This window comes from Cebus imitator, unplaced genomic scaffold (genome assembly GCF_001604975.1).
Source record: "Cebus imitator isolate Cc_AM_T3 unplaced genomic scaffold, Cebus_imitator-1.0 Scaffold11, whole genome shotgun sequence".
Lineage (NCBI taxonomy): Eukaryota > Metazoa > Chordata > Mammalia > Primates > Cebidae > Cebus > Cebus imitator.
In genome coordinates, this window is record NW_016107326.1 from 11,121,863 (window position 1) to 11,148,768 (window position 26,906).

Here is a 26,906-nt window from a genome sequence, read left to right on the forward strand (position 1 = left end):
AGGCAGCAAATCACACTGCCACGTGTGTACCTATGCAACAATCTTGCATGTTCTTCACATGTACCCCAAAACCTAAAATGCAATAAACTAAATAACTGGGAAAAAAAAACTATGGGGAAACTACAAAAGTTGGGAGATATGAATAGTGTGAATATTAGGAAAAGAAGAAAGAGAGGAACAGAAGAAATATTTGAAAAAAATATTTGAAACAATAATGACTGAGAATTTCCCCAAATTAGTATCAGATACCAAATTGCAGATATGAGACGCTCAAAGAACATCAAAAAGATAAATGTCAAAAAAACTACACTATGCCTATCATATTTAAACTGCAGAAAACCAGAGATAAAGGAAAAAAATTCTGAAAGAAGCCAGAGGAAAAAATAATTTACCTATTGAGGAACAAAGTAAGAATATATCCAACTACTTCTCAGAAACTATGTATGCAAGAAGAGAGAAAAGCAAAATATTTAAAATGTTTAGAGAAAAAACCTTAACCTAGAATTCCATATTCTGTGAAATTATCCTTCAACAGAGAAGAAGCAATAAAGACATTCTCAGACAAAAATTGTGAGAATATTTTATTAGCAGACAAAAATTGTGAGAATTTCTTATTAGTAGACCTGGTTTGAAAGAAATGTTTAAAAGTTCTTTAGAAAGAAAAAAAATGATATAGATCAGAAATTCAAATCTACATAAAGAAAGGAAGAGCATTAGAGAATAAATAAGTGAAGGCAAAATATATCATTTTCTTTTTCTTAATTGACCTAATGGATAATAGTTTGCTCAAAATAATAATAGCAATAATGTATTCAATTATATCCACTTGTGTACTTATGTGTGTGTATATATATATGTATATACATATGTTTGTATTAAGCAAAATAAATCACACCAGTGACACAAGGGATAGAAAAGAGGACTTGGGGTTATTTTGTTATTATAAGGTACTGCACACCTGTGAAATGATAAAGTGTTGATTGAAGGTGGACTTGGATTATTTGTAAATCTATATTGCAAATTCAAGGACAAATCACTTAAAAATGTTTTTTAAAAAGTATAATTGATTCCCAAGAAAGGAGAGGAAATAAATCACTTAGAATTCTCAAGTAAAACCACAAAAATCAGAAAAAAAAGTGGAGGACAAAAATAGGAACAAATAACAAGGGCAATAAATGAAAAAATAATAACAAATATGGTAGATATTAATCCAACCATAGCAGTAGTCACTATGAAGATCAATGGTCTACATACGCCAACTAAAAGACAGAGGTTGTTTGAGTGGATCAACAAACAAGACTCAACTATACATTGTGTATAAGAAACCCGCTTTAAGTATAAAGGTACATCATATAGGTAAAAGTAAAGGAATGGAGAAAGTATATCATGCTATCACTAATCAAATGAAAGAAGAAATAGCTATGTTAATTTCAGACAGAGCAGACTTCAGAGCAAGGAAAGTTATAAAGGATAAGGAGGGACATTACATCATTATAAAAGGGTCAGTTCTCCAAGAAGACCTAATAATCCTTAATGCATATGTCCCTAACAACAGGGCATCAAAATACACAAGGCAACAACTGATAGAGCTTCAAGGCACAGAGGTAGCCACTATCACAACTGAAGACTTCAACATCTATCAGAAATGGGCAAATCCAGCAGAAAATAAAAAATCACTAAGGATATACTGATGAACTCAATAACAACATCAATTAATTAATTAATTAATCTCTTCACTAATAGTAGAGAGATTAGTGGACATCTCTCTACTATTAATAATTTATCCAACAACAGCAGAATAAACATTCTTCTCAGGCTCATATGGAACATTCACCAAGACAGACCATAAAATATACTTTAACAAATTTAGAAGAATAGAAATCATACAGTACCTGTCCTCAGACTATAATGCCATTTAACTAGAAATCAATAACTGAAAAACCTCAGAGCACTTGAAGATTAAACAACACATTTCTAAATAACAAATGGGTAAAAGAAGAAATCTCATATTAAAAATATTTTGAACTAAAAATGAAAACAAAACATTAAAACTTATGGGAATCAGTAAAATCAATGCTTAGAGGGAAATTTATAGCATTGACTGCGTATATTAGAAAAACTAAAATTATCAAAGCTTTTGCCTTAGGAAATTAGAAAAAAAAGAGTAAGTTAAATCCAAAATAATAAAAAGAAACAAAGGAAAAGCAAAAGACAAAAAGAAGTATAGCAGAAATCAATGAAATTGAAAGCAGGAAATCAATAGATAAAAATCAATGAAAATTAATCTGGTGTTTTGAAAAGATGAACAAAATTGATACCTCTAGCCAGTCTAAGAAAAAAAGAGAGTGGATGCAAATTGCTGATAGTAGAAATGAAGATGGGTTCATCTCTATAGAACCCATGGAGATTAAAAGGATAATCAAAGAATGGTATTAATAACTCTATGCCCACAGACTTAATAACCTAGATGAAATGGACCAATTCCTTTAAAGACACAATATGCTAAAACTCACAGAAGAAGAAATGGACACTCTGAATATGTCCACATCTGTTAAGTAAATTGAATCTATAATTAATAGCCTTCTGAAATAGAAAGCACCTGACCCAGATGAATTCAATGGTGTATTCTACCAAACATTTATGGAAAAATTATACCATCTCTACAATGTCTTTCAGAAAATTGAACCAGAGGGACTACTTCCAATTAGGCCAATGAATGAGTTTATCCTAGGCCAGAATTACCCTAAAACCAAAACTAGACAAATATATAACAAGAAAAAAACATTTTAGACCAGCATTTCTCTTCAATATTGCAAGAATTGCAGAAAACAAAGCAATATATTAAAATAATTTTATACCACAGTCAAGTGGGATTTATCCCAGCTATGCAAGTTTGATTCAACATTTGAAAATCAGCTAATGTAGTCAATTACATCAACAGTCTAAAGAGAAAAAAATCAGATGATCACATTGATAGATGCAGAAAAATGCTTTTGAAAAATTCAGCACCCGTCCATGATGAAAAACCCTTAGCAAACTAAGAATAGGGGAAATTTCCTTGCGAAAGAACACCTATAAAAACCCTATTGTTAACATCATAATAGTGAGAAATTAGAAGCTTTCCCACTAAATCAGAAACAAGGCAAGGATGTTCCCTCTCCCAGTTTCTTTTCAACCTTGCAGTGGAAGTCACAGCATGCGGCAATGCAAGAAAAGTTATGTATAGCATACTGATTGAGAATGAAGAAATAACACTATTTGTTTACAGATGATATGATCATCTATATAGAAAATCTGAAAGAATTACAAAAAGACTCTTGGAACTCTAAGTGACTATAGCAAGTCTGCAGGACACAGGTTAATATACAAGGTCAATCACTTTCTTATATACCAGCAATGGACAAGTGGAATTTGAAATTAAACTCACAGCATCATTTACATTAACACCCACAAAAATGTGAAATACTGAGGTATAAATCTAACAACATATGCACAAAAATCCATATGAGGAAAACTACAAAACTCCGATGAAAGAAATCAAAGTACAAAGTAAGTGTAGAGATATTTCATGTTCATAGATAGGAAGACTCAATATTGTCAACTTACCTATAGATTCAATAAAATCCCAATGAAAATCCCAGCTGAAGTGATTTTGTAGATATTAACAAACTGATTCTACAGTTAATATGGAGAGGCAAAAGGCCTAGAATAGGTAGCACAGTATTGAAGGAGAAGAACAAAGTTGGGAAAGACTGATATCACCTGACTTCAAGATTTTCTATAAAGCTACAGTTATCAAGACAGTGTGGTATTGGTGAAAGAATAGACAAATATCAACAGAACAGAATAGAGAGCCCAGAAATACACCCATATTAATATACTCAAGTAATCGTTGACAATAGGGCGAAAGATAAATAGAGAATACTTTTCAACAAACTGCTGAAACAACTGGACACCCACATACAAAAAAGTTTATGTGGACTCAAACCTTACACCATTCACAAAAATCATTTCAAAATGGAACACAGACCTATAGGTAAAGTCCAAAACTTGAAAATTCCTAGAAAATAATATAAAGTCTAGATGACCTTGGGTTTGATGATGATGTTTAAAGTATGACACCAAAGCCACAATCCATGAAAAAAAGAATTGATAAGCTAGACTTCATTAAAATTAAAAAAAAAATTGCTCTGTAAAGGACACTCTCAAGAGAATAAAAAGACAAGCCACAGACTGGGAGAAAAATATTTGCAAGAGATATATCTGATAAAAAAAACTGTTATCCAAACTTTACAAAGAACTCTTAAGTCTTGACTATAAGGAAAGAAACATGATTTAAAAATGAGTCAAATATCTTAACAGACACCTCAACTAAAAAAGATAAGACAAACGGCAATTCACATCATGTGTGACAAGATATACAAATACTCTACATGCTATCCCAAAAATGCAAATTTAAAACAACAATGTGATATCACTGCACACCTATGAGAAAGGTCAAAATTCAGAACATTGACAATACCAAATGCTGGCAAGGATGTGGAGAAATGGGAACCTTATTAATTACTGGTGGGAATGCAAAATGGTATAGCCATTTTGGAAGACAGTTTGGTAATTTCCTACAAAATTAAACATATTCTAGCAATGATGCTCCTTAGTATTTATCCAAAAGAGCTGAAAACTATTTTTACACAAAAATTCGCACAGGGTTGTTTGTAGCAATTTCATTCATAATTGTCAACTTGGAGGAGCCACGAAGATGTTCTTCAGTAGGTGAGTGGATAAAGAGACCGTGATACATCCAGACAATGGAATACTATTCAGAAGTAAAAAGAAATGAGCTACAAAGCTATAAAAAGACACGAAGAAAACTTAAATCCATAGAAGTAAGTAAAAGAAATGAATCTGAAAAGGCTACATGTAATGACTACGACTATATGACATTCTGGGAAAGTAAAAACTATGTAGACAGTAATAAGATCAGTAGTTGCCAGAAGGCTGGGGGAGGAAGTAGTGAATAGAGCACAGAGGACTTTGAAGGCAGTGGAACTATTCCATGTGATACTATAATGGTGGATACAGGTCATCACACATTTGTTCAAACCTGTAAAAAGTCCATGCAGTATCAGAAGTTGAACAAAACACATAACCTCTCCCCGCCCCGATACACAAACATCCTCCAAAATGAAGTCCTAAGAGTAGCATGAGTTTTTTTTTTTAAAAAAACTGGAACTCATTAAGAATTTGATTAATATAATACTCATTATTTTCTTTAAAATCTGTAGTCAATTTTATATTGCTAGTTTCTAGGTACATTATTAAGAGTACTTTACCTCCATCTGCTGGAAATTTTAAGGAATTACAAGTAACCCTGCTCTCTCTTTTTCTGAAGGCATTAATTCAATTATCTTCAAAATGTATGGGATTAAAAAAAGGAAAAAAATGTAAGGGAAAGACCTGTCTTTCTGTCCTGAATAATATTTCCAACACTTCAACATGTCATGTTTCATCAGTTAAATAAAGAAATGACAAAATTACCAATGACCTTTGAATTAGATAATTGCTCTGACTGCTCAGTTGTGTATCCCGTTCTCTGTTCAGATCAGAAATCAGTACAAACTGAGTATTATTGCATAAATATTGGTTGAGCTGGAGAGTGGATCATCTTGTAACTTTAGTGACGTTATCTATCTCCAATACCCCACTCTTTCCAAATGTCCTCAAACTTAGGTTCACAGTGTTATTCTCTGTTGGAGATTTGTGATGTAGTTCTAATTTTAAACATTTTTTTCTGCATTTTGGAATTCATATTTGGAATTCCCAGACCAGATCAGCATTATTTTCTCTAAGTTTTCATTTTAATCTCAGTAATGATCATAATAATAGCTAACATTTATTTAATATGCTCACCATGTGCTAGGGATAGAGTGATATATAAATATCTGTAAAGCAGGCAGTCACCTCTGCTTACAGAAGAGCTGGAGTAACATTCCTAAGACCAAAAAGTTAGTAAGTGAGGGAGCTGGCTTGGTCACGTTATTTGTCACTTAGACATTTACCCCCTAATTTTCTTACTTGTTGAATGCAAAGGATGTATTTTATATGTGGCTAATATGAAGTCATAAGGATCTACAACACTTACTAAATACCTAATATATGTCAGGCACCCTCTGGGGCTCTGGGCGAACAAAGATAAATCAAGCACAGTCTGAGCCAAAGATGCCTACATTCTAGTGGTAGAGGAAGAAAAGAAAGCAGCAAAAGGAAACCAAACCCAAAATCACATGTGGCTAGTGCACTGGTAGAAGAACATGTGAAGTGTAGTGAGGACAGAGAGATGTCCTTCACCTGGAATAGGAAGGCAGAAAGGGCTTTGCAGGAAGAATGATGCAAGGACTGAGGCTTAAGTAAGGTTTTTCTGATGGGGCAGATCATTCCAACTTGAAGAGACTCCCTGTGTGAAGGGTTGGATGGGTAGAAGTCCTGCAGTGTGTAGGTAGTATACTGTGGTTAGAGTGAAGGATGGCTTTGCGTAGTCAGAGATTGGTTAGAACAGCAAGCAGGAGCCAGGTTGCACAGTGCCATCCACAATGAGTTAAAGAGTTGACTAACTGGTATAAGATGGTTAGATTTCATATTAAAATCATGTTTGGAATTATTTGCATATTATATAATTATCCTGTATTTTTAGGTGATGTTTTACATTAAGACTTAGAGTGAATAGATCAGGAAGTTGTGTTCAGCGGCAAGTGACAGAATCGTTATTTTCAAGGCTTAAGCCTGCAGTATGGTTGTGCTACTGTACTGGCCTAGGACGGACCATTCCCATTGCAGTCTCTGTGACTGGGGCTCCCTGGAGTTCTGCAGCTTGCAATGTGTCTGGTTGTATTCGGTGGCCAGGGAGCTTCACAATGCCAACAAGCACCTGGGCTTGATCTTTCCCCAAACTTCCTTAGTGAGTCTTTTACTCAATTCTCACAAGATGATACTATGACCTTCTGGCATAGTGTCAGCCTCCTGAGCTGGGAGAGGGTGAAGGGCAGTGGTATGCAATAGTGATAAGCAGGTACCCACCTTACATCTGTCTAACCAGACTGTGTCACATGATTGTCTGGGCTGCAATCAAACTTCAGAAACAGGTTTTCCTCCCAGAACGATATCAGACATGTATGAACTTGAAGAAAAGAAGGAGGACATTGGGTAGACTGTAGCAGTACATACTGCACACAGTATCAAGATGCAACCATTTTTGTTTCTTCAAAGAGAACATCATTTCAAAAGCATCTTCATATTTATCTTTTCAAGCAAAAGTTATGTATGCTCTACAAATATCTAACCGTTGATATTATCCTTGTTAAAAAATCTGCTTTTCCTCTCTTACATATATATGTATATATATTTAATCTTTTGCTTTCTTCTTATTTTAGATAGAGTGTTTCTGTCTCTAGCTTCAGACACTGTGGAACCAATTATACTTAATGCAACTAACACCAGCCTCACAATCAGATTACCTCTGGCCAAGACAAACCTCACATGGTATGGCATCACTAGCCCTACTCCAACATACCTGGTTTGTTATGCAGAAGTTAATGACAGGAAAAACAGCTCTGACTTGAAATATAGAATTCTGGTAAGATTGGAACTACTTTGTGTTTTCACAAGACTTTCTTTTTTGTTATAAAATTATGGGCCATAGTAAAGTATTTCCTATATGCTCTGAAATGGACTAGTATGCAACTTTTTTACAGCTAGTGATTCATCAAAAGATATTGTGTTCTAGTTTTCTTGACTGTGAGTAAGTTAAGCTTCAAGGAAGTATATCAACTTTTGCCCATTGATAGATTGCCATGGTAACAGTTTTCTGAGTGTCTAGACAGAATTGGGTTTATTCCCCAGTCTGATGGTCTAATTATCCTCAGAGTGAATGATAGAGACTTATTTTTTTGTGCCCTATGGAGCAGATTGAAGATTGAGGAGTAAGAGATGAAATGGGCCAGGCCCACGCCTGTCATCCCAGCACTTTGGGTGGCCAAGGTGGGCGAATCACAAGGACCAGCCTGGACAATATGGTGAAACCCTGTCTCTAGTACAAATACAAAAATTATCTTGGCATGTTAGTGGGTGTCTGTAGTCCCAGCTACTGGGGAGGCTGAGGCAGGAGAATTTCTTGAATCCGGGAGGCGAAGCTGGCAGTGAGCCAAGATTGCACCACTGCACTCCAGCTTGGGTGACAGAGTGAGACTCCGTCACAAAAAGAAGAAAGAAAGGAAAGGAAAGAAAGAAAGGAAGGAAGGAAGGAAAGGAGGAAGGAAAGAAAAAAAGAAAGAGAAAGAAATGAACTGGGCAGAAAAAACATTGCCATATACCTCCATAGAATGTACCTAATATGAAAATTGTACATTATATTTTGACTTTTGTTTCCTATGTGCAGAGGAATATACTGCTATACAGATGCTGTTTTTAGGCATCACTGTATCCCTTGCACCTAGCACAGTACTTGGCACTGTCTAGGTATTCACGAGACATTTCTTAAATGAATTGTCACTATTCATTCAATCATTGAATGATGAAATATATTCATTAATATTTCAGTTGTCTTAGTGACAGAATCACATATATCCAATATTTTGCTTTGTGCTTGGCTTTATTTAGCCAATCCAAAAAGTGAAATTGACTAACTATTGGACATTAAACGCTATATGCTTTCACATAAAGTATATGTGATTTTTCATTACCTCCTTTATTTGGCTAACTAACCCTTTTTACACATTTTGAACATGAGTAATTTCAGAGATAGGTTAGCTCATTTGGCTGGTGAAGATTGGACTTGCAGCATTGGACATGGCTGTTATTAAATTTGATCTCTCTTACAGTCTTCCCGTTGATTAACAGTGGTCTAAGGCAGTGGTTATCAACCTTGGCAGCATATGGAAGCTTTAAAAAAAAAACTGCATCTAGGCTTCACCCCAGATAACTCAATCAGAATCTCTGGCAATACAACCTAGACATAGCAGTTTCTTAAAACTTCCCAGATGATAGCAAAGTATAAACAAAGTTGAGAACTATTGGTCTAAGGAAAGTCTTTCTACTCTCTTAAACTTTATTTCTAAGAATGATTAGATAACAGAACAATCTTTTATTATACTCACTTATGTGTCATACATTTACTACCATCTTGCTGAATTTCTAACATGATGTTCATGAAATAGTGTCCTCCTCTAGGAATTTAACTTTCCATGTGAAATGATTTATGCCACAAAATCAGCTGAGGGCTACCAATCACTTGGTATTTATTCTTGGAAATATTGAACAACTCAGGTCTGGGTAGGTTAGAACAGTGGTATTACCATTAATAATCCAGAATTTAAAATAAATTAGCTTTTTTGAGTTTTTAACTTTGTTCCCTCTTTGATTAAATAATTTCTACCCATTGTATAAAATGTTAAAAATAAGATAATGATTTTTAAAAAATTAATTACAGGAATTTCAGGGCAGTATAGCTCTTATTGAAGATTTACAACCATTTTCGACATACATGATACAGATAACTATAAAAAATTATTATTCAGATCCTTTGGAACACTTACCACCAAGAAAAGAGATTTGGGGAAAAACTAAAAGTGGAGGTGAGTTATGGGCTTGGTGTGGGTTTCTCAAGGAGGATATTGTGATACATGTGATGTGTATGTCGATGTTTATTTTTAAAATTTGAATGCAAAGTAATTTCAGTATATAAGCTTTTTTAATGAGAAAAACGTATTTGTAGAAAACTATGATCTGACCCTTACTCTAACCCTTGAAGTTGACTAATAATATTCTATCAAAATGGACAGCAACTAGGAGGTAAAACATTGAAATCAATATTGTTTGACCAAGAAACACACTATTTGGACTCACCACACAGTGTCACTCTTTTTCCAGATACTCAGAGGTTTCTGTACATGTGGTGAGCTGTAGAAAAGCCAAGCCTTTTTTCTATGTGAAGTTTACTGAGGCCTGAGATGTAAAGTTACGCAACAGTATTGCCTTAAAGAAAATAGATCTAAAAAGGTTTTTATGAGGTGATGACATTTATTTCAGATTTCTCTGATATTCACAAAACTCACCTAAATTGGGTTATTTCCCATTGGCCATATCCTTGAGTTGGAGTCAGAGAATGATTTGCTCATGGGACAAAAATAAGTGGGAGCCTTTCAGGCAGCCTGTTAACCTACCATTATATAAGAGGCTGACTTTCTTTCTGGACATCAGTTATTCGTTCTGCTCATATCATATGATTACTCCTCAACCCAAACTCTATTACTTCTTTCCATCTTTCAGCACTATTGTAGCATCCTTTATCATTCCTTGCTATTTATTTCAGTACCAGAGGCAGTGCAGCTCATTAATACAACTGTGCGGTCAGACACCAGCCTCATTATATCTTGGAGAGAATCTCACAAGCCAAATGGACCTAAAGAATCAGTTCGCTATCAGTTGGCAATCTTGCATCTGGCCCTAATTCCTGAAACTCCTGTAAGACAAGGTGAATTTCCGAATGGAAGTCTCACTCTCCTTGTTACTAGATTATCTGGAGGAAATATTTATGTGTTAAAGGTACAGTGAGTATACTAGGCACTCTTTATTGTCATTCTCAAGTGTAAGGCTCTCAAAAGATTAAGCAATTGTTCTTTTTTTACCAAAAGGTTCTGGCCTGCCACTCTGAGGAAATGTGGTGTACAGAGAGTCATCCTGTCACTGTGGAAATGTTTGACACACCAGAGAAACCTTATCCGTTGGTTCCAGAGAACACTAGTTTGCAATTTAATTGGAAAGCTCCTTCTAATGTTAACCTCATCAGATTTTGGTTTGAACTACAGAAGGTAGACTTTTAATGCAACTCTTTATTTTATAATATAGAATAAATTGGAAAGGCCTTTTTCATACATCTAGAGCATGCTCATCTATAAATAAACAATATATTTCACAACTTTAATTGATTTGGGTTTGGCATGTAGAAGCAGTAAGTTATCCTGACTAATTTCTTGTAGGAAGAATTCGCAGAGAGATTAATTTTCTTTTAAAAGGCTTTATGTAAAAGGGTATAAGTTATAGTTACTAATTTCATAATATTTTATTTAGTTTAGATGTTAGCATGGTTCTCTAGCTTAAAGTCCATAGCGACTTGGTGTTTTTTATGAAAAAAATTAAAAAGAACTGGGGAAACAGAAAACCAAAACCTTGTTTAGAAATGTTCTTTTCATTATTTAAGGGCCGTGCAGTAACAGGAGAGAAGTAAAACATAAAACCAGCTTATTCTAAAGTAGTTTTGTTGTTGGCTTACAAACTTTACATAATTCCTTATCCAAAATTCTTCATGCTTTAACCAATAAAAAAGAATTTACTTAAATAGATGTCATTGAATTTTAAGACATCAACAAACCTGATTAATTCATTGATGGGTAAAGCCTACATTGACTTTTATGGTGATAAACTTAAAATTGATTATTAAGTTTTTATAATTGCTACTACTTGTTATTTTAAAGATTGTTTATTTGCATGTGCATGTTTGTGGATATCTCGGCCTGTGTATGTGTATACATTTTGAAAGATTATTTAGAAATGTTTTGTTCAGTGGTAACTTAAAAAGCAAATCAGTATAATCATGGCCTATTTCTTAAAATGCAGTTATTCCCCAGGATTTTAAAAAAATTTTAAGTAAGATATTTTTATGATCTTATACTTTATAGATAAAACTGTGGAACAACACTGAATATTGAGTTGATAAAATCAAAGGTCATAGTTTAATTGGACTTTTTCCATTGAGCATATTTCTGATGATTTATTGCCTATTTAAAAAATGGCCACCTTATAAAAATGCAGTTAAATTGGAGAAATAAGTGTACCTTTTAAAATGACATCTATTTAAGTAAACTTAATGCAGTTCAGTCTAAAGCCAAGGGGAAGGATGCAAAGTTCATTTCCAAGATTATCAAAGAAATGAAATGAGAAAAGACTTTAGAGATGATTGACACTCTAGAGTCTCATTTTATTCATTGGAAGCTGGAGACCCAGACAGATGTCAGATCTCACCAGCCAGGCAGAGAAAAACCTCAGGGCTGACTTCTCCCTATAGCAGTCCTTTTAGGGTGCTGTCCATGGAAGGAACAGTAGTCATTAAGTTATCCATCCCACTTTGTAAAGCTTGGGAGAAGGACAGCAGACAGAGACTTCTTGGTCAAGTTCTCATGACTTTCACGTGGTGCTTTTGTTTCTAAACTTCCTCTGTTTTTATACTTGCTCAACACAGATTCCAGACAGACCATTTAGAAAATCTTGAAGCTGCAAATACAAGACATAGTCATTTCTACATGAGTGGCCATCTACAAATATTAACTATGAATACAGTAAAAGTCTGTGGTTCTGCAAGGGTGGATGAGTGCTGTCTAGTCAGAAAGTGCTGTCCCTTTTGAATGACTTGGACCTACTCCACAATGACAGAGCAGCTGGGAATGATACTGTAACTTCATACTGAAACTCTGAGGAGTGGGCAATGAAGGATACTATGTGTCTTTTTAATTAGTAATTTTTTAGAAAGGAAAGAGAAGAAAACGATAAACTTTGTCATTGCTGTTAAAATTTCTTTATCTGAAAAATGAGGGAACTAGAGCACAAGGTGAAGTTTTGATCTAGATCTGGGTGTCCAATCTTGTGGCCTCCCTGGGTCACACCGAAAGAAGAAGAATTGTCTTAGGCCACACATAAAAAACACTAACATTAATGATTGCTGATGAGCTAAACAAAGTTTGCAAAAAATTTTCATAATGTTTAAAGAAAGTTTACCAATTTGGGTTGGGCCACATTCAGAGCCATCCTTGGCTACATAAGGCCCACAAGCTGAAAGTTGGACAAGATTGACCTAGATCTTAAATTCTAGAGATTTAAAAAAAGCTCACAACAGTGTATAGAATAAGAACATATTTTAAATAGGTAGGAAACAAGTAATTTTGCTTTGGTGTATTTTTTCACGGAAGCCCATTAAAATTGTGTTTTTCTCAGCTGTGCAGGAAGATCCGTATCAGAACCATAAATTGCTGAAGTTCCAAACTCTCAGACATCTTAGCTCACACTCCCCTCACTCCCACCCTAATAATTTGAAAATCCCTCTGTGGTAGCCTTCACCCCTGCACTTGATAGCCTCAGACAAATGGAAAGTCCTGACACCCTTGTGATTTACTGGGATATCCTGTGGCACCTCTCCAAGTTGGTGGTCTGCCCAGACATTCATTGCTGTAGTGAGGCCAACACTCTACAGTTTTCCAGCAGTGGTACCCTTGGTCAAACAACTCCTGACATTTCAGGGAGCTCTGATAATTTCTGGATGATATGGAATGTTGGGTCACCTAGACTATTCACTTAAGGTAATTTCTCCACCAGCTCATGAAGGAGACAGAACCAAAAAGAGTTAAGACTTTTTTTTTTTTTTTTTTAGCCAGAAATTAATTTCTCTCTCTTTGAGGTTCACAGTGAATACTATGGATTCAATGCACCTGTTTCAGTAAGCCATTAAGATATATGTCTCAGTGGGATTGCTACATTTATGAGTTTAGTGCAGATAGTGTCCCTGACATCAGCACTTCTATTTTTTAATTTTTAATTTTCTCCATTCCCTTATTCCCCTTTCTTATTGTACGTCGTGGTCTGCTGACTGAAAACGCTTTAGAGAATCACTCCTTACTGAATAGAAAACTAATATAAAGTGTCCATCTAATGAAATGATGTAACTTCATGAATGTTAAGTGAAAAAGAAGATGTAAATTAAGTTTATTTAGGGAAACTGACCTTTTTATGAAACTCTACAAGGGAAAATACACCAAGAATCCTTGAAAGAGTGCCATATCTTTTTGTCTTTCCCTATTTTGTATGTTAAGGAATTATCATTTTCAAATAATAGTAAGTATCCAAATATACAGATTTTTAAAAAGCAGTGTTGCAGAGCAAGAAATTTCAGATAGCTATAATTAGAGGCCCAGTATCTAAAGTGGAATGAAAACAAGATTTTCTGTATTTAACTTCTGGCCTTGCTACTTAGTAGCTTCACAATGGTGGGCAAAAATTTTCTTCTTTTGGCTATGTAGGCTTCCAGTATACAAGAATAAAGAATTCTGTTCACATGTCTGAAGAGGGCATTAGGAGGAAAAAAAATGTCAAAATATGTGAAAATATTATTGCTATGACATTAGCAAATCCCTGGAATTTGAAAGTACCATTGTTTTGATCCGTTCTTCCACAGCTGTGGATTTGCATTCTTAGCCATCCTGACTAAATGTAGGTATCTACTCTTTGGGATAACAAGAATTCATAGCTCTGAATCTTCCTTGATGATATACAGTCAGAGGTGTATGTCCCACCTTGATCTTCTCCCATGAACTGTCATGTAAGTCAGTTATATCTTATCATAAAAAGCAGAACAACTATAGGTAATGAGGTAATGTTTGGGATCATTCATAAAGATGTTCTTATTCTTTAATATAAAAGAAAGCTTGCATTTTAATCACTGGCTATAAGCCCATACATTTTTGTGTTTTAAGAAGATTAAGAATATCTTACAAAAATGTTAATCAAGACTTCTTTTTCTAGTGGAAATACAATGAGTTTTACCATGTGAAAACTTCATGCAGCCAAGGTCCTGCTTATGTCTGTAACATCACAGATCTACAACCTTATACTTCATATAATGTCAGAGTAGTGGTGGTTTATAAGACAGGAGAAAATAGCACCTCACTTTCAGAAAGCTTTATAACAAAAGGTGAGTACTAATATACTAAACGCTCAGAAAACCCTGTGCCTCTGTTCTTTTCTTATCACTTATTTAACTAATACTAGAGATTGAAATTAAAAACAGTACATTATTATTTCTACATTTTTATCTTTAAAAACAGTACATTATTATTTCTAGAACCTGAAGAAATTGAGAAAATGTAGGAGACCTTGCAGGCAGTAATGAAATAAAACTGGCTGGGTCTGGCAGAATCCTGAACTGGGCAAAATTATTTATTCTTTCAGTATCCTTATTTCATGTCTAGCTATGATGGTTTTGTGGTGATAACTATATGAAAATAGTGTCACTGAATGTTCAGAAAATATGTATTGAGTATTATGTTCCAGACACTAAAATAAAAAAATATAAGAAGCTCATTAAAAATTAACTAGTGTCCTGAAAGATATACCTTAACTCTGAGTTGAGCTGTACGAGAATGGAGGGAACAAAGATCTAGAACCAGAAATACCATTAGACCCAGAAATTCCATGACTAGGTATATACCCAAAGGAATATAAATCATTTTGTGTATGTTCACTGCAGCACTATTCATAAATGCAAATACATAGAATCAACCCAAATGACCATCAACAATAGACTGGATGAAGAAAATGTGGTACATATACGCAATGGAATACTATGCAGCCATAAAAAGGAATGAGATCATGTCCTTTGCAGGGACATGGATGAAGCTGGAAGCCGTTATTCTCAGCAAACTAACACAGGAAGAGAAAAGCAAACATCACATGTTCTCACTTATAAGCGGGAACTGAACCAAGAGAACTCATGGACACAAGGAGGGGAACAACACACAGTGAGACCTGTCGGGGTTGAGTGGGGGGAAGGAGAGCATTAGGAAAAATAGCTAATGCATGCTGGCCTTAGTACCTATGTGATGGCTTAATAGGTGTAGTAAACCACTATGGGACATGTTTACCTATATAACAAACCTGCACATCCTGCACATGTACCCCAGATCTAAAAGATTAAAAAAAAGAATGGAGAGAAAATGCTCCAAAACTTATGATAATTTTCTTTATTTGCATTTATCACTTATTTTGTGCCAAGTTGTGATATATTATTAATCTTATCACTAATTAATCAAATCTATAACTAATAAAAACTTCATATGCTCGCTTAAAAATTTGTACTTATATCAAAATATTTCTTTTTTAAAAAAATTTCTTCTAAAAAGAAATGGGATGCATGTGCAGAACATGCAAGTTTGTTGCATAGGTCTACATTTGCCATTTTGGTTTGCTGCACCTATTGACCCATCCTCTAAGTTCCTCCTGTCAGCCCCCATCCCTCAACAGGCCCTGGTGTGTGTTGTTCTCTCTGTGTCCATGTGTTCTCAATGTTCGACTCCCATTTATGAGTGAGAACATGCAGTGTTTAGTTTTCTGTTCCTGTGTTAGTTTGCTGAGGATGATGGCTTCCCACTTTATCCATGTCCCTGCAAAGAATATGATCTCATTCCTTCTTATGGCTGCATAGTATTCCATGGTGTATATGTACCACATTTTCTTTATCCAGTTTATCATTGACGGGCATTTGGCTTGGTTCCATGCCTTTGCTATTGTAAATTGTGCTGCAATAAACATATGTGTGCATGTGTCTTTATATTAGAATGATTTATATTCCTTTGGGTGTATACTCAGTAATGGGATTGCTGGGTCAAATGGTATTTCTGGTTCTAGGTCCTTGAGGAATCACCATACTGTCTTCCATAATGATTGAACTAATTTACTTTCCACCAACAGTGTAAAACATTTCTATTTCTCCAAAGCCTTGCCACGATCTATTGTTTCCTGACTTTTTAATAATCACCATTCTGACTGTTGTGAGATGGTATCTCATTGTCGTTTTGATTTGCACTCCTCTGATGATAGTGATGTTAAGCTTTTCTCATGTTTGTTGGCTGTGTAAATGTCTTTTTTTGCAAAGTGTCTGTTTATATCCTTTGCCCACTTTTTGATGCGGTTGCTTGTCTTTTTCTTGTAAATATGTTTAAGTTCTTTGTACCTTCTGGATATTAGACCTTTGTCAGGTGGGTAGATTGCAAAAAATTTCTTCCATTTTGTAGGTTGTCTGTTCACTCTGATGATAGTTTCTTTTGCTGTGCAGAAGTTCTTTAGTTTAGTTAGATTCCATTTGTCAATTATGGCTTTTGTTGCATTGCTTTTGGTGTTTTTGTCATGAAGTCTTTGCCCATGCCTAGATTTTCTTCTAGAGTTTTTATGGTTTTGGGTTTTAAGTCTTTAATCCATCTTGAGTTATTTTTTGTATAAGATATAAGGAATGGGTCCAGTGTCAGTTTCTTGCATATGGCTAGCCAGTATTCCCAGCACCATTTACTGAATAGGAGATCCTTTCCCTATTGCTTCTTTTTGTCAGGTTTGTTGAAGATCCGCTGGTTGTAGATATGTGATGTTATTTCTGAGGTCTCTGTTCTGCTCCATTGGTCTATATGTCTGTTGTGGTACCAATATCATGCTGTTTTAGTTATGTGGAGTATAGATTGAAGTCAGGTAGCATGATGCCTCCAGCTTTGTTCTTTTTGATTAGGGTTGTCTTGGCTATATGGGGCCTTATTTGATTCCATATAAAAATTAAAATACTTTTATCTAATTCTGTGAAGAATGCCAATAGTAGTTAGATGAGAATAGCATTGAATCTATAAATTACTCTGGGCAATACGGCCATTTTCATGATATTGATTATTCCTGTCCATGGGGATGGAATGTTTTTCCATTTGTTTGTGCCCTCTCTTATTTCCTTGAGTAGTGGTTTGTAGTTATCCTTGAAGAGGTCCTTCACATCCCTTGTTAGCTGTATTTCTAGGTATTTTATTCTCTTTGTAGCTATTGTAAATGGGAGTTCATTTATGATTTGGCTCTCTGCTGTCTATTGGTGTAAAGGAATGCTTGTGATTTTTGCAAATTGATTTTGTATCTTGAGACTTTACTGAAGTTGCTTATCAGTTCAAGAAGTTTTTGGTCTGAGATGATGGGGTTTTCTAAATATAAAATCATGTTGTCTGCAAACAGAGACAACTTGACTTCCTCTCTTCCTGTTTGAATGCACTTTCTTTCTCTTGCCTGATTGCCCTGGCCAGAACTTCCAATACTATGTTGAATAGGAGTGGTAAAAGTGGGCATCCTTGACTTGTACTAGTTTTCAAAGGAAATGCTTCCAGATTTTGCCCATTCAATATGATATGGGCTGTAAGTTTGTCATAAATAACACTTATTATTCAGAGATATGTTCCATCAATACCTAGTTAATTGAGAGTTTTTAACATGAAGGGATGTTGAATTTTATCAAAGGTCTTTTCTGCATTTATTGAGATAATCATGTGGTTTTTGTCTTTGGTTCTGTTTATGTGATGGATTACATTTATTGATTTGTATATATTGAACCAGGCTTGTACCCCATGTATGAAGCCACCTTGATTGTGATGGATATGTTTTTTGATGAGCTGCTGGATTCAGTTTGCCAGTATTTTGTTGAGGATTTTTACATTAATGTTCATCAGGGATATTGAACTGAAGTTTTTTGTTGTTGTGTCTCTTCCCAGTTTTGGTATCAGGATGATTCTGGCATCATAAAATGAGTTAGGGAGGAATTCCTCCTTTTCAATTGTTTGGAATAGTTTCAGAAGGAACGATACCAACTCCTCTTTGTATTTCTGGTAGAATTCAGCTATGAATCCATCTGGTCCTGAGCTTTCATTCGTTGGTAGGCTATTAATTACTGCCTTCATTTCAGAGCTTGTTACTGGTCTATTTAGGGATTCAACTTCTTGCTGATTTAGTCTTGGTAGGGTGTATGCATCTGGGAATTTATCCATTTCTTCTAGATTTTTAGTTCATTTGTGTAGAGGTGTTTATTGGTATTCTCTGGTGGTAGTTTGTATTTCTGTGGGGTCAGTGGTGATATCCCCTTTGTCATTTTTTATTGTGTCCATTTGATTCTTATCTTTCTTCTTATTTATTAGTCCAGCTAGCAGTCTATTTTGTTATTTTATTCAAAAAACCAGCTCCTGGATGCACTGATTTTTGGAGGGATTTTCGTGTCTCTATCTTCTTCAGTGCTTCTCTGATCTTAGTTATTTTTTGTCTTCTGCCAGCTTTTGGTAAATTTTCCTCAGTCTCTTTATTTTGAGCCTGTGTGTGTCTTTGCATGTAGGATGGATCTCCTGAATGCAGCACATAAATGGGTCTTGATGCTTTATCTAGTTTGCCAGTCTGTGTCTTTTAATTGAAGCATTTAGCCCATTTACATTTAAGGTTAGTATTGCTATGTGAGTTTGAACCTGTTACCATGATGCTATTTGGTTATTTTGCATGCAAGTTGATGCAGTTTCTTCATTGATCTTTATATTTTGGTGTGTTTTCACAGTGGCTGGTACTGATTTTTCCTTTCTATATTTAGTGCTTCCTTCAGGGGCTCTTGTAAGGCAGGCCTGGTGGTGATAAATTCCCTCAGGATTTGCTTGTCTGGAAAGGATTTTATTTCTCCTTTACTTTTGAAATTATTTTGGCTGGATATGAAATGCTGGGTTGAAAATTATTTTCTTTAGGGGTGTTGAATATTGGCCTCCACTCTCTTCTGGCTTGTAAGGTTTCTGTTGAGAGGTCCACTGTTAGTTTGATGGGCTTCCCTTTGTAGACGACCTGGCCTTTCTCTCTTGCTGCCCTTAACAGTTTTTCCTTGATTTCAACCTTAAAGAATCTGATGATTATGTGTCTTGGGGTTGATCTTCTCATGAGGTATCTTAATGGTGTTTTCTGTGTTTGCTGAATTTGCATGTTGGCCTGTCTTGCTAGGTTGGGGAAATTCTCCTGAATAACATCCTGAAGTGTGTTTTCCAGGTCGTTTCCATTTTCTCCATCTCCTTCTGATACTCCAGTCAATCGTAGGTTCAGTCTTTTTATGAAGTCTGATATTTCTTGGAGGCTTTGTTCATTCCTTTTCATTCATTTTCCCCCATTCTTGTCTTCATGTCTTATTTCAGTAAGGTGGTGTTCAACTCTGATATCTTTTATTCCACTTGGTCGATTCAGCTGTTGATACTTGTGTATGCTTTATGAAGTTCTCATACTGTGTTTTTCAGCTCTATCAGGTCATTTATGTTCCTCTCTAAATTGGTTATTCTAGTTAGCAATTCCTCTAACATTTAATCAAGGTTCTTAGCTTCTTCATATTGGATTAGAACATGCTCCTTTAGCTCATCATAGTTTTTTATTACCCATCTTCTGAAGCCTACTTCTGTCATTCATCCATTTGATCCTCCACTCTATTCTGCACCCTTGATGGAGACAGTCCAATCATTTGGAGGAGAAGAGGCACTCTGGCCTTTTGGGTTTTCAGCATTCTTTTGTGTTTTTGATTCTTTCTCATTTTTGTGTTTGTCTAGTTTTGGTCTTTGAGGCTGCAGACCCTTAGATGGGTCTTCTGTGGAGAGCCTGTTGTTATTGTTGTTGATACTGTTGTTGTCACTTTGTGTTTGTTTTTCTTTCAATAGTCAGGTCCCTATTCTATAGGGCTGCTTCAGTTTGCTGGGTGTTCACTTCAGACCTTATTCGCCTCATTTGCTCCCATGCCTGGATATGTTACTCAAGGAGGCTGGAGAGCAGCAATGATGGGTGTCTCCTCCTTCTTCTGGGACCTCTAACCTCAAGGGGCACCAACCTGATGCCAATAGGATCACTTCTGTATAGGGTGTCTTGACAACCCTGTTGGAATGTCTCACCCACTTGGGTGCCACTGGGAGCAGGACCTCTTTAACAAAGCACTTTGTGCCTTGGTGGAGAGGGTGTGTTTCACTGGGGGGAAACTCACTTGTCTGAGCTTCCCAGATTCCTCAGAACTACCAGCAGGAAAGGCTAAGTCTGAGAGTGTAGCCACCCCTCCCTCTAGGAGCTGAGGCCAAGGGAGATCTGAATTCTGTCCCTGAGCCTCTGGCTGGAGTTATTGGAGATCCTGCAGGGAAGCCCCACCCACTGAGGAAGGATTGGTCAGGTTTAGCCCTAAAGAGGCACTCTGGCTGCTGACTGCCACAGCTGGTGTGTTGGGGTGTGGGCACAAGTTTTGAGACCAAGCTGTCCAGCCTCCCTGGCTCGAGAAGGGGAAAAGTGCAGCCTGGAGCTACAGAAATGGGTGCTACATTTCCCCCACCCAAGGAGATTAGCATTTTTGGCAGTTGGGAGTCCCAGTGCTGGCTGCTGCCTCTGCCCCAAAGGAGCTCAAAGGGCTTAGACAGCAGGCAGCAGAAGCCTGTGCTGGTCACCCCTCCCCCAGGGAGTTCTGTAGGCTTATGCAGATTCCAGCTAAGAGGCCATAAGAATGGTTGGGATGCTGGGTCCCAGTGGCGTGGGTTACAAGTGGGATCTTCCCATCCACGGGTTGCACAGTTCCATGGATATAGCGTTTCCCCATCTGGGTAGCCTGCTCACTTGTCACCTCCTTTGGCTGGGGGAGGGAGTTCCCCTTCCCCATGTGGCTCTCAGGTGGGCCGCTCCTGCACCACACTGCTCTTCCTTCTCTCTGTGGCTCATGCCAGCCTTCTAGTCAATTTTGATGAGAGAATCTGGATACCTTGGTTGCTAGTGAAGGATTCCCACACTTACATTTTTTTCAATGGGAGCCTCTGAATGCAGTTGCTTCTTTGGCCCCACCTCTATGAATATTTCTTTAATGTGATTTATTTTTCCCCTTAACATATTCTGTAGAAAGATTTCAATGCAGAAGATTAATACTTCAAACATATCAATCAATGTTTTCTTTCTTTTTTTTTTTTTCCGAAGCTGGAGTCCCAAGTAAACCAGGCATTCCCAAATCACTAGAAGGGAATAAAAATTCAATACAGTGGGAGAAAGCTGAAGATAATGGAAGTAGGATTATATACTATATCCTTGAGATAAGGTATGTGTGTTTGCAAAGTACTTTGTAAACTATAAAGAACTAAGCAGTTAATTATAAAGTGATCTAAAGCAACACTATTTATGAAAATGTGTTTATATAGAAACACAAAGACCTTTAGTTTAAGGACCTAAATGATGCATAACATGCATCATTATGTTCTTTGCTCAATTCCTAGAGGTTGGTCTTGGCACGCTAACTATAAAACAGATCACAGCATTCTCAGAAATCTGTAACTGCTCATTGACACTTTACGGAAATTGTTTGATCATAGGCTTATGCAGCCAATATTTACTTAATATCAGTTTTGTTTAAAAAGCTTAGCTGATGTTTAATGTTAAATGATGACGGCATGTACATTTCTGAAGATAATTTGCTTTAGCAAGGTGAATACTCTCTAGTGAGAATTGGCAATGCAGTAGATATTTTTCATACTATAAAATTAGGTCAAGTTCTGAACTGGTCTGAATCGTATAGGTCACACAGGATTCTCTGTTCATTGTGAAGACTGTAGTTTGCCGTGTGTTTGCAGGGACTGAAAACACACCACCGATGAAAACCAGCCACTGATGAACAGCCTCAGACCTGGCCAGTACGGGGAGCACAGTGAACCATAACTGGCTCAGAAGGACTGATTTCATGCCAACTTGAGGGGAGAATTCCAAATTCCAAAGACACTTCTCTCACAGGACTATGAAACCATCTTTTAAGAAGTTCCAAGGACAAAAGTCACTTCCATAATTATAGTCCTGGCACCTTAATCTTTAGATCTATTTTTGCTTCATCTGGCTCTGGCATTCCCATAACCTTAAAAAATGTTCCTGTTCATACTAGAGAATTTCCTTGGCCATATTTCTAGAAATCTCCTTGAAGTTTCTGTTACTTCTTTTCATGCAGAGTGAAATACATTTTGACCCACAGAATTATCCTGGTGGCTTGTGACTATAATTATGTTCATCAGTCAAGTCACACATCAGATTTTTGCTAAGGCCTCTTTAGTGTGTTATCTGAGTAACACCTTAAGTGTAACTAAAATGACTCTATCAAGTACTCTGCATTCATCTTGCCCCAGGTCTCCACTGTCAGGATGTGGACTATGGGATGACTAAATGATTATTGTAAGTTCAGTATCTCAAAATAAGTCCTTCAGTCAGGACACTCTAGTTAGACTCTGTGTACTCACTGACAGGGTAGTGTAAGTGCCAAGGGCATGAACTTGGGAGTTGAATAAACCTTATTAGTTTCTAGGGCTGCCACAACAAAGGACCACCAACTGGGTGGCTTGAAACAGAAGACATTTATTCTTACAGCTCTAGAGGTTAGGAGTCTGAAACCAAGGTATCAGCAGGACTGTGCTTGTTCTGATGGTCCTAGGGAAGAATCCATCTTTGCCTCCTAGTTTCTGGCGTCTGCTGGCTGTCCTTGGTATTCCCTGGCTTGTAGATGCATCACCCTTACCATCACCTCCTTCATCACAAGGTGTTCTTTGTGTCTAAATTTCCCTCTTCTTATAAGAACCCCAGTCATTGGATTAGGGTCCACCGTAAACTAGTATGATTTCATCTTAACTTGATTACGTTTGCCAAGATCTTATTTCCAAACAAGGTCACATAAAATAATCTGAGTGGGCATGAATTTTGGAAGGACACGACTCTATCCAGTACACGAACCATGTTTAAGTCCTTGTTCTTTTCCTTTTTTGAACTTATGTTACCTCATCTGTAAAACGGAGCTGATAATATCTATTCATCTCTTTAGGTTGTTGTGGACTTACTTAGTGAATTGAAAGAACATTATGTAAAGCCTCAGTACAGTATGTTGTAAATAAAAGGTGCTCAACCGATATAAAAATTCTTCTTTCTTTTCTCAATGGCCACTGTGTAAAGCCACCTCACAAATTCTTAAGGGTCTCTTTCTTTTGGATCAGAGTTGTTTGGTTAAACAATGAAATTGCCAGTGCTGAAAGTGAGACTTCACAAAATGTGTGAAAACACTCCGTCCTAATGCTTTGCTCAGGATGGTCTTTAAAGGGACCCTCAGCTCCTGGGAACAGCTGTGACCAACTCTGCTGTCCTGTTGCTCCTCATGTTCTTACCCTTTCTCTGCCTACTATAAGGGCCAGTCCTCACTGTTGGTCTTCGGAAGAATGAGCCAATTCACCGGAACAGAACCAGATTCTTTCATGTATCCCAAGCTTACTGTGGATTGGTGCCAAATCCTGAAACTATTGGTGCCAGGTCTGAAAAGTTTAAGACCTGAAATGTTCCTCACTGTTGGGGAAGACATAAATGGAAGACTTTGAACTTGCCTTTGATGATTCTGTAAACAGTCATTCCAGTTATGTGTTTTGAACCCAGCCCTTGTGGTCTTTCCATGTTTCATATAAAAAACAATTGGATTGACTTTGAGGTAGGGTGTAGGTCAATATAAAAGAAAGCAACAAACCTCGGAATCTCAGATATATAATGGTAACTTTGGTAGCTGAACTGTCACATCTTCCTTATCAATTTTGTATTCTGTATGTTATCCATTATGGTGTAGGTAAACTACAAATAATGTAAAAGACTGAAAATTAAGAAAACGGAAACTTCCCAGTTAAAAATCATGGAATAATTGTCTTATAGGTTTGGAATTCTGAAGAAAGTTTACTTGTGCAATTAGTAGGAAAAAGATGTTCAGCCCCTCCTGACCACTGATCATTCACAGCTTTCTTGGTGGGCTGAGTTGGTTGGCTCCAGGCCTCACTAGGATCACTATAAAACCACGCTGTGTTCTGTAGCCAGATTACAGGAGAGGAATGAGGTCAAGGATTAAGTGTGCCAAAGGACACTCTCTGGAATTCAGTCACCAAGAAGATGTATGAACAACTAGAAATAACATGTATGTTGTCATGTACATGTTCTATACTTACCATTTTACTGTTTCTTTTGCAGAAAGGGTACTTCAAATAATTCACAGAACCAAAATTTAAGGTGGAAGATGACATTTAATGGATCCTGCAGCAGCATTTGCACATGGAAGTCCAAAAATCTGAAAGGAATATTTCAGTTCAGAGTAGTAGCTGCAAATAATCTAGGGTTTGGTGAATATAGTGGAATCAGTGGGAATATTATATTAGTTGGAGGTATGTTACCATGTCTGCCTACACGAAGCTTATTACTTAAAGGTTCAGTAGTAAATATCAGTAAGTTCTTAACATTAGCAATAAACAGTGACTAAATATGTGTGTGTGTGTATACACACACATATTTATATCTTATTATCCAAACTATTAAAGTATTCCATTCATGTGATGTGATCTTTCTAAAACATCATTATCATCATGTCATTTTTCTCCCCAATAATAATTAGCTCTCCCCTTAATTCCTGCTGCATCAATTCCATGCTCATAACTAGGCTTCCAAGGCTGTTCACAATCTGTTCTATGCAGACTTATTTTTCTATTCACATTATACCAGCCTCATTACCCACTCTCACATCATACGCAACAGGCCTAAGACCTTTGTTTCTTCTCCAATAGCTACCTCTTCCACTGTGTATCTCATTTTAGTTTATTATATATTGTCTTTCTAATCACATAGGCAGGAAATCTCAGTGCCACATGTGATTTTTTTCCCTGTACTCAGTAATCAAGTCCTATTGATTTTACCATCTTGATTTCTCTCTGATGAGTTCTTATCTTCCTCTTTCCACTTTGGCTTTCTTAATTTAAGTTGTCATTTCTTGCCTGTGCCCTTGGCTTACTCACACTGCTGACAGTTAAGTCTAGTTGAAGCACAAGCTGGATTACTTAACCCCTTTCTGTAATACCCACAATGGCTCTCCATTCACTGCTTTCCAAATCAACTACAAACTTTTTTGTGGCATGTAAGCTCTCCCATAATTTGTCCTCCAATTGTGGCCTATCTTTTCCAATATTTATGTCTGTGCTGTAGCCACATCAGACTGGTAAAAAGCTTTTATGTCACTTGCTCTTTGGCCTTGTGTTTGCCTCAGCCTAGAATACAGGTCCCCACCACCTACCCTGTGCTCCTTAGCTGGGATTTCCTTTTCTTCATTTTCTGCCAATTGAAATTCTTCTCATCCTTCAATACTTAAATGAACCCATCATAATGCTTAACTGATGCTCCTTAGTCAAATGAATTATTGCATTTTATACACTCACATGCTATATAAAACTTATATTATTCTTATTTGTATTAGAGTTACTTGTTTACAGAATAATTCTGATTTGTATTACAGTTAGTTGTCTACAGAATCATTCTTATTTGTATTATAGTTAGTTGTCCATAGTTAGTTGTATACAGAGGTCTGCTTCCCAGCTCAGCAAACTTTTTCTGAAAAGAACCAAATATTAAATATGTTAGACTTTGCAGGCTACATCTGATCTCTGTTCTTTTTTTCCTTTTCTTCTTCTCCTCTTTCTCCTTCTTACAAATAACACTTTAAAAATATAAAACTTATTCACTAATAGGGGGTACTCTGGCCTACATGTTTGTTTCCTCTACACAACTGAAACTACCTAAGGGAAATTACCATGTTTATTCCTCAGTTTAATATCCATGAAATTGAATATGTATGAAGATATTATAAAAAATAATAATGCCAACAATTTTGATATGAAGACTGAGATTTCTTGGCTCTAAATATATTAAAAAGATATACATGTGTGTTCTCAGTGATTTTAAAATAGAAGATTGAGTGGGTATATTCCAGTAGTTTGTTGGTAAAACTACTCTCTGAAAAAACAAAACAAAACAACAACAACAACAACAAAAACACCTTGATTTTGATTTCACGTGGCATAAATAGTCTCTGTATGGATGCTTTCAAGCTACCAACTGTCTAGCAAACAACTGGCTTGCAAAAATCCAGTAGTAGCTAGCTCTGCCATATTACTCTGTGTGCCTAGGTAGAACTGGGGCTACTTAGCTTTAATCTGTGAATTAATTTCTTTTTCTCATTTTTGTCATTAGATGATTTTTGGATACCAGAAACAAGTTTCATACTTACTATTATAGTTGGAATATTTCTGATTGTTACAATCTCACTGACCTTTGGTAAGTATAATCGAATTTTAAAAATAAGCAATAAACTGTTTACTTAATCACACCTGATTGATTTATCTCTTAGTTGATCTAACTTCCCACATGAAAGATTACCTGATTAAGTTAATAAA

The 26,906-nt window shown here is 36.3% G+C and overlaps 1 protein-coding gene across 1 annotated transcript in view; it reads left to right on the top strand.

Annotated features, from left to right (window-relative positions):
- ROS1 (ROS proto-oncogene 1, receptor tyrosine kinase) overlaps window positions 1–26,906 on the top strand; it is a 148,916-nt gene that overhangs the window by 87,911 nt on the left and 34,099 nt on the right. The window contains exons 28-35 of the mRNA XM_037727542.1: window positions 7,428–7,630; window positions 9,482–9,626; window positions 10,364–10,596; window positions 10,686–10,862; window positions 14,620–14,788; window positions 21,613–21,730; window positions 24,661–24,851; window positions 26,704–26,787. Coding sequence (XP_037583470.1) covers window positions 7,428–7,630; window positions 9,482–9,626; window positions 10,364–10,596; window positions 10,686–10,862; window positions 14,620–14,788; window positions 21,613–21,730; window positions 24,661–24,851; window positions 26,704–26,787 — 1,320 coding nt within the window. The remainder of the gene's footprint in view (window positions 1–7,427; window positions 7,631–9,481; window positions 9,627–10,363; window positions 10,597–10,685; window positions 10,863–14,619; window positions 14,789–21,612; window positions 21,731–24,660; window positions 24,852–26,703; window positions 26,788–26,906) is intronic.